General features: G+C 42.8%; 2 protein-coding genes across 2 annotated transcripts; both read left to right on the plus strand.

Moving 5' to 3' along the window:
- Window positions 1-4,551: 4,551 nt before the first annotated feature.
- Window positions 4,552-6,737, plus strand: LOC108668549 (mucin-5AC-like). The gene is made up of 2 exons (XM_018155789.2): window positions 4,552-4,696; window positions 5,328-6,737. Exons 1-2 carry the CDS (start codon window positions 4,636-4,638, stop codon window positions 6,677-6,679), a joined length of 1,413 nt encoding a protein of 470 aa, XP_018011278.1. The 5' UTR covers window positions 4,552-4,635; the 3' UTR covers window positions 6,680-6,737.
- A 956-nt stretch (window positions 6,738-7,693) lies between these two features.
- On the plus strand, window positions 7,694-8,202 carry LOC108668529. The gene is made up of 2 exons (XM_018155764.1): window positions 7,694-7,825; window positions 7,999-8,202. The coding sequence occupies exons 1-2, from the start codon at window positions 7,694-7,696 to the stop codon at window positions 8,200-8,202; spliced, it is 336 nt and encodes a 111-aa protein (XP_018011253.1).
- Window positions 8,203-8,452: the final 250 nt, after the last annotated feature.

The raw sequence follows: 8,452 nt of genomic DNA on the forward strand, positions 1-8,452 counted from the left end.
TGGCACGGAGAGTCGGTTTCTCGCAGTCGCTACAGAACCAGTGAAACGACTCTGTTTTCTGTAGGAAAGAGTATTCTTCAGAGCTCAGCTTCGCGCAACTGATGCAAATGAAATCCTCGCAGTGTTCACAGATGACCATCTGATCATCTTCTCTCAACGAGAGAGAAGATGATCTTCTAATCTTCTCTCAATTTTTCGCTTGCTATTAATCATATGTGTGACCTACACTGAGATAAATGGGCGGATCTGGATGACCCACTTTGATGAGTCAACCGCGTCCGAAAATCGATGCACTTTTTTGACTCACTTGCCCCATTTGTGGGTCATACTGACCCATTAAATTCCAGGCATGACTCACTTGTGACGTCAAATCCCTTATGACGCCACCCGTAGCATGGATACGTAGTTAGCATCTGGGCGTCAGAGCGATTTAACGCCACAAGTGAGTCATGCTTGAAATTTAATGGGTCAGTATGATCCACAAATGGGGCAAGTGAGTCAAAAAAGCGCATCGATTTTCGGACGCGGTTGACTCATCAAAGTGGGTCATCCAGACCCGCCCATTTCTCTCAGTGTACCCTCGAAGTTCGTTTGAACCAGACGCCACGATAAATGCTTCGTAGAATAGTAATAATTCACTAATTATATTAACATTCACTAATTATTCTGAAACAGTCACTGAGAATTTTCCTATAAGCGTACTTGTCCCATTTCAAACGCATTAGTACAGGATAGTATCTTCGGTGTTGAATAATAGGCAGGCCTGTTTATACCTGTTGCCGATTCTTGTACTTTTTGTGACTTGTTCATAGATTTAAAAACTGGCACTTTAACCAGACCTTAGGCTTTTAGGGATGCAGTGAAAGAGCTGGAGATGTCAGTTGCTTCGAAGGCAAAACAGAACGCAAAAGCTTTTTACGCCTACTTCAGGGCAAAGTTGAACACTGGAAGTGGCATCGCCTATCTGTGGGATGGCAGTGATAGAGTATCCTGGGACAGTGAGAAAGCTAATGTTTTAAACAGATTTTTCATTAGTGTATTCAAAGGAAGATTATTATCAGATCACGGATCTTGCACGGCAGGACATTAGTGTACTGCAGGTCACGGATGTTGGTGCGTCTGAAGTTCTTAATAAATCGAAGAGAATGAATCAGAATAAACTAGAGGTCCCAGAGAAACTCCATTCGAGAGTTCTAACTGAACATTCATCAATAGTCGCCGAGCATTAATTTGGCTCTAATTTTTCGAAAGTTGCTCAATGAAAGTAAGCTATTGTTAGCCTAGAGCCCTAGAAGCAAACGCAAGTAACTTCTTTATTTAAGAAGGGCGACAGGAGTAAACCAAGCAACTACAGACCAATCAGCCTGACGAGTATTGTTTGTAAAATACTCGAGTCACTGAAACGTGATAAGATAATGGAACACCTGCAAGTTAATAATCTTTCATCGGACTGACAGTATTGGTTTGTTCCTGGCCGATCGTGTTCATGGAACTTAGTGGCATGTCTTGAGGACTGGACGAAAGCTCTATAATTTATATGATGGAAAGGACTTCGAAGTTGTTTACTTGGATATGGCGGAAGCGTTCGACTCTGTACTACATGAGCGACTTCTCAGCAAATTGGAAGCCCTCGGTATAAGAAGCGCAGTCCTGCATTGGATCAGGAACTTCTTAACTGGGCGACGCCAACGAGTCTGCGTAATTAAGGTCCGTTCACACATGGGGCAACACGCTGGCGTCAAGCGCATCACCGCCCATGTCGTTGCTCCTAGTGTAAACGGGCCTTAATAAGAGGCAATCAATCGGATTGGGCGGCGGTAAGGAGCGGTATGCCGCAGAGTAGCGCTCGTGGCACCATTTTCTTCGTTGCTTATATTTATGACCTCAGCAGATGTAATTTTGAGTCCGTCCATTTGTAAATGTATGCTGATGATGTTGGAAATTCGACGTTCATAACTTTCAACATTTTGATTCTTTTTCTCCATACCTATCGTTTGGCATGGGTTTTTAAATAGCAGAGTTGACATTGTAACTTGGTAGTGAAAGGGGGCGCGTGCCGGAGGCCAGCTTTGCCAAACTTCAAGATTAGTTCATTTTCCTTTCCATAGGAAAAAACGCTAGAGTGCTTAACGGCCTATGAAAGCAAGTGCTCAAAACCATAGCGCCGGATGTCCACAGCCACAAAATAAGCTTGCCAAAGCTAAACATGGCCATACTGCATCTGGCCTAACCTCTTCAGGCCTAATCTATACAAGCTGCAACCTTTCTCCACCCAAAACACACCTCAGCGGACCTAACCTAACCTCATTGGCTGCAAGAAGTTAGAAAGGCGGTCCAAGTGTGCTGGTAGAGCCAGTCATTGGCTGCAAGAAGGTTGTGAGCTGGGACAGCGAGAATATGTTAGGCGAGAAGAGGTCAGGCCGGAGTAGGTACAGACGGATGGGGAACTGCCTGCTCATGAGCGAGCATGCTTAAGCAGTGGCTGAAGACCTACGGCGCTATTATCTTTCGGCAGTGTGTCGCTTGTCTGGATTACGGAGTTCAAGCGTAGTCTGCGGCTTCTAGTTCTGAGACTGAGTAAAGTTAATGCATGGTGAAGCTAGGCGTTGGCTCCAGGGTCGATTTACGAGTAAAATTTGTGGCCTACGGCTGCGCCCCCGATGAAAGTACCGATCTTCGCGGACGCGATTCGGCAGTCTGTAATTAACGCCATTCCTTCTCAATTCTATTTTTTCAGAGTGATACTCTCAGTTTTCGTTATGTTTATTTGAGTATTTTAGTTTAAATGCATGTTCGCTCTTACTTTACTTAGGAGGCAGACACCGACCTAGTCTTGGGGCATTGCCCTTTACTGTGGTATAACCACCTTGGCCGTTGCCCTATTAACTGAAATTAAGTTCAATATATATATTCCTACCTTGATAAGAACAGAGTTTTTCTTCCTGTTGAATTTATTATTGCTTCGGAGTCTGCCCCTTCTTCTACTTCCAAAATTTCCCTTTACATGGTCCTTAACATGCCTGAGGGCTCGCAGTTCTCAATCGCAACCTTAACACGCCTCTGAAAGTTACAGCTTAATCGCTTGGTGGCTAAAGATTTTTAGGCGGGTCCGAGGCTGTTGATAAAGTGACATAGTGCGTCTTACATTTGAGCTAATTTAGCTTATAAATTTGATTACCAATTAATTTACAGCTATTTATTCCTTTTATTCGATAGAATAACTGCGTATCTGGTGGGACACATCATTCAATCTTTCTTGGGGACTTTCAACGACACATTCTACGATACAAAGAGCCTTCAGTTTGCCATGGTTTGTAAAATTTTGCTTCTGTGAATGGATTTATTGAAACTTATTGCGACATTGGAGTAAGATTGCTGTAATGCACAATTGTAAAATTTAAAAGTTACTTCTTGCTCCTACAGTTATGTTGGGCCAGGTTTATTCGTCGGTATTACGCTGATGAGCCTGTATCGGAACCGCTACCATGCGTTATTTTTTAGGACTTGGTTCTATCCTCAATATTTTGTGAATGCGACTGCTTCCTCAAGCTTTGGACCAGTCATCTCTGAAATAAAAGTTCCATTTGTTTGCCGTTTCGTATTAGGCCTAACAATGACACAACTAAATTTACGTGGTAATTGTTCTCCCAGACGACAGAATAGTTAGACCACACCTTGAGTTCTGCAACGTTGCCTGGTTACCCAAACTTGAGTAAGACAGGAAACCTGTCGAAAGAGTTTTGAGGAGAGCATCTCGAGTCGACCCTGGATTTAAGAATGTGGCTTATGAGTATAACCTGGGGAGGATAAAGGTTTCTAGGATGGCATACATGTATAGGAGAACATGTGGCAACCTTGTAGAGTAACAAATGCACTCATGGCTATTATCGTAATGAGAATTTATTCACGCTAGACACAGAGGGGATCACCAGGGCTCATCAGTTTAAAATATAAAAGCAAAGATGTATTACTACAGCGAGGCGGCACTTCTCTCATCGCGTGATTGATCGGTGGAACGGCCTGCCAGCGGAGATTGCCAAGGCGACGACGTTGAACGCCTTCAAGATCCGACTGGACTCGGTTATGCGTTGTTAGATGTGCCGTGTGAAGGATTGAATCGCCAGAATGCGACCACTGTACAATCCGACCGGATGCTTTTAGGGAACGCGCTTTCCCGAAATTGTTGGACTAGCGGCCAATGTGGCCATCTTTTAGCAGCTTGTGTTTGAATACAAGACGAAGAGACTTGACGACAGGCCCTCGTCGGCCTAATCATCTGCGTCGATTCATGCTATGCCATGCTATGTTAATTGATCGATTTATCAATCGAATAATTTTTTAATTGTTTACCAATAATTCAGCTATTTAACCTACTATGTGAAATACGAGACGAATGCATCGTTACGCAAGTTCCAACATCGAAAAATATGTCCATTATCAATTTCAGTATCACAAAACGATAAACAACTGCCATGTTCTCACGCTGATCTTATTTTTCACCCATATCTGCAATGAGTTGTAACCTTCCCTCCTATCTCTACCTTGACTGATAGCTGCATAGCGCTGATCTTCCCACTTCATCTTGAGCTTTACTGCAGCAACAGCTGTTGGTTGAGTGCTCTAATTGCAAGAAAAATGAAGGTTAAACAAATTTTAATCTTTGCAATTTTCTGCTGGATTTGCAGCCTGGCATCAGGTGAGTTACTAAACATTAAACTAGTGATTAAATCTTAACTTACACGAACGAACATAGAAGTTAGCCGCACACGAGTATATTGATCCTCCCCTTGCTCTCGTTGTCATTAAATCATATTCGATTTACTAAAGCCATCGAATTTTGTCGGACTTGATGTGATTTGGTGTTCAGAAAATTATAGTGTTCCGTCGTTCTATATTGACTTTTTTAAAATCTTCATGCTGGAATTGAGACAAAGCCTTTGAAATATTTGTGACATATATATGTCTAGAGACTTAAAATTCATCAATGTTGTTCATCACTCACGCACTACACGTGCGACAAACAAATTTATTAATGATTCGACAAACAAATTTATTCATGAGAGTATAATGCATATGAACAATTTTCCTACTTTCTTTCAATACAAACATTAAGTTGCCTGATTTGCTAATGTTGATTGTATCCCGTGAAAAATTGTGAGAGGTAAAATTATGGCTGCTTTCAACATATGTGAATCGTTGCAACCTAGTTCAGTGTATGAATAAATAATAAATGTGAATAGGTCAATCTAAATAAAATAAGACAATCTGAATAAATAGTCAATCTGAAATCGATAATATAAATATTATTCATCCATGTGCTTATTCAGGCAGGCCGTACGACTTCGACCCCTGTGCCCCGGTGTGTGGGGAAGGAACCTACAACGTCCCCCACCCAAAGGACTGCACGCTCTACTACACCTGCTCAAACAAACAAGCAACTTTGAAACAGTGTCGCCTAGGACTGTACTACAGTCCTAAGTTTGAAGTGTGCAACCAACCCATCGACGCTGGCTGTACTGCCAACCCCAACTATGTTTGTACCGGAGTACCTTCGACCACCAGTCTTCCAACTACCACTACTACTACTTGGGAATCAACCACCCAATTTGTGAGTGAAACCACTGCTGAGTTCACGACTACTAGTTTTGAACAAGTCACAACTCAGGACGCTGCAACTACTCAAGATACACAGGAACCTTCTTCATCGCAGGAAACTACAACAACGTGGGTTGAGATATCCACTACCGAGGTTGATGATACAACCACTGATGTTGCAACAACTGAGGTTGACTATACTACTCCTGATGAAACAACTTCAGAAGTTGATGGTACAACAACTGATGGTGCAACCACAGAGGTTGACGCTACAAACACCGGTGAACCAGTAACTGATGATACAACAACTAGTGCAGGAACAACAGAGGTTATTGATACAACCATTGATGTAGCAACAACTGAAGTTGGGGATTTAACCACTGATGAAGCAACTACAGAAGTAGAAACAACCACTGATGTAGCAACAACTGAAGTCGGTGATTCAACCACTGATGTAGCAACGACTGAAGTCGGTGATTTAACCACTGATGTAGCAACAACTGAAGTTGGTGATTTAACCACTGATGAAGCAACAACAGAGGTTGATACAACCACTGATGAAGCAACAACAGAGGTTGATACAACCACTGATGAAGCAACAACAGAGGTTGATACAACCACCGATGAAGCAACAACAGGGGTTCATACCACCACTGATGAAGCAACAACAGAGGTTGATACAACCACCGATGAAGCAACAACAGGGGTTCATGCCACCACTGATGAAGCTATAACTGAGACTGAGAAAACCACTGAGGATTTAACAACTGAGGTTTCTGATACCACCTCGGAAAGACCAACAACTGCAATCGAGGAAACTACCACTGCTACACCCCCCACGACAACCACAGAACCAGATGTGTGCATTCCACCATGCCCAAGCCCCAGCGCTCTATATGCTGACCCCAGAAGTTGCATCAACTATTTCCAGTGTTCGAATAACGTCCCAATCAAAAGGACTTGCTCAAAGGGTCTTGAATTCAACCCTGAATTAGGAGTTTGCGATTATCCTTCAAATTTCGTGTGCACTTCTGGACCCGACGCTCCCTGCGTTGCAGTGACCGCCCCACCTAAGCGCTCGTAGGCCAAGATCATTTTCGCTATTATGTGATTGATAATAGTGAGAAAGAAACTGAAAATTACAATGCTTTTTATTTATCCTTTATTTACGGATCTGTTAACGGTCGTCAATGATATCCCTAATAAAGGCCTGGGACCAAGAGCTCCCGTCAGTACACAAAGGGTTAGCCGTTAGAGGTTCGACCCTAAAATTATGTATACTCTTTATTAACTGTGCCATAAATTTGGATATAACTGCTTTCTTTCACCAATTGAACAGAGACGAAGTGACATTCTCTATTAGTTAGTTATATATAGACTGAAAGTCCTCTAGATGATATACATAGCGACTTTCATGTACAAATAATTTTGATAAAACTAATTTTGAGTTCAAAGGAAATTTTTAGCTGATAATAGTTTTTTTCACATACTCCGACTTGTAAAAGAGATGCTGAAAATGCGGACTGTTCACTAACTCTATCCGTTATTCTGTTAGGAATAAGAATTCATTGTCTCATGTCTATTCACCACTCGCATTTCACTCAACATTCTCCGCAACTTACTTCAAAGAAGACGTGAAGATAATCTTATCATTTGTATATTGCACCATATAGATTCGAATATTTTTAAATAATTTTTATTACTTTCATTTATTTTCGGTATGGAAGAAAATCATTCATATCCCACTGATAATGAGCTTCGTCGTTAAGTCCTCTAGATGTATACAGAAGTGAAGCTACATAGATACTTCATTCTGCTCACGAGTGTTGAAAAATTACGTCAGGCATGTAGATGCTGACGACGAAAAATCTGACGGCATTTGTCTCCCTCTTTGTTCTTGAATCCACAGGTATTTTTATGTTCATTAATTACTTTATTGTCGTCAATTTAAAATATTACCAGACGTCAATACCACCAACACCTGAACATGAAGACAACAATTGAAATTGACTCAAAATATAGATGAGTTTAATTATACTAAGTGAAATTTGCAATCTGGCTTCACGCTGGTCACTTCGAGTCTGCGCCCAGTGTGCTCATGAGTGAGTGCGGCGTGACTGGAGGTTTGTCTTCTGATCCCAAGGACTGCACCAAATTCTACGAATGTTCTAATGGAAAAGCTATCCGTATGTCCTGTCCTGGAGGCTCACACTTTACTCCTTCTTTGTTGGTCTGCGATTTCCCAGCAACTGTCTGATGTACAACAGAACCTTCTCATGACTGCGGTGGTCAAGCAGGAAATTCAGGTCTTCATGCCTCCAAATCTTTGGAAGTCGTCTGGTCCTCGGTTCCCCTAGGACGAGGTCCTCGGTTCCCCTAGGACGAGGTCCTCGGTTCCCCTAGGACGAGGTCCTGAGGTTCTCCTCAGGACCTCGTCTGGTCCTGACTGTGCCCACAAGCCCGTCCCCTGAAGCTCAGTACCCCGGCCCCCACGGCTGCACCAAGTACTTCCACTGTGTTCCTTACCTCAAGTCATGCCATCCTGGTAAAGATACTGGAGTGTCATGTAACGATGTGACTGGCCTCAGTACGCCCTGCACGCAGTGAGTTCCGACGCACCATGGTTGCCAATCACTGCCCCTCCGATGGCCATACCTTCGAACTGTAAACCAAGCTGCCTTTGGCTCCACGCTTACAAGCCTAATGATCGGAACTGTACTAAATTCTACAATTGTGACGGTAAAAAAACGCCTTCGAGGCCTCGTGCCAACGGACTGTTCTATAGCATGGCTACGGCTTGTTACGACTATCCGGAGTTTGCCTACTGCATCGCCGGCCCTCATCATGCTATTAGAAT

The sequence above is a fragment of the Hyalella azteca genome, unplaced genomic scaffold (assembly GCF_000764305.2).
Source record: "Hyalella azteca isolate HAZT.00-mixed unplaced genomic scaffold, Hazt_2.0.2 contig10616, whole genome shotgun sequence".
NCBI lineage: Eukaryota > Metazoa > Arthropoda > Malacostraca > Amphipoda > Hyalellidae > Hyalella > Hyalella azteca.

Bases quoted from the DNA above. Each gene is read 5' to 3' on its own strand.
- LOC108668549 (XM_018155789.2), top strand. From the start codon at position 4,636: ATGAAGGTTAAACAAATTTTAATCTTTGCAATTTTCTGCTGGATTTGC. The intron at 4,697-5,327 runs GTGAGTTACTAA...GTGCTTATTCAG, and splicing joins GATTTGCAGCCTGGCATCAG to GCAGGCCGTACGACTTCGAC.
- LOC108668529 (XM_018155764.1), top strand. From the start codon at position 7,694: ATGAGTGAGTGCGGCGTGACTGGAGGTTTGTCTTCTGATCCCAAGGAC. The intron at 7,826-7,998 runs GTCTGCGATTTC...CGGTTCCCCTAG, and splicing joins ACTTTACTCCTTCTTTGTTG to GACGAGGTCCTGAGGTTCTC.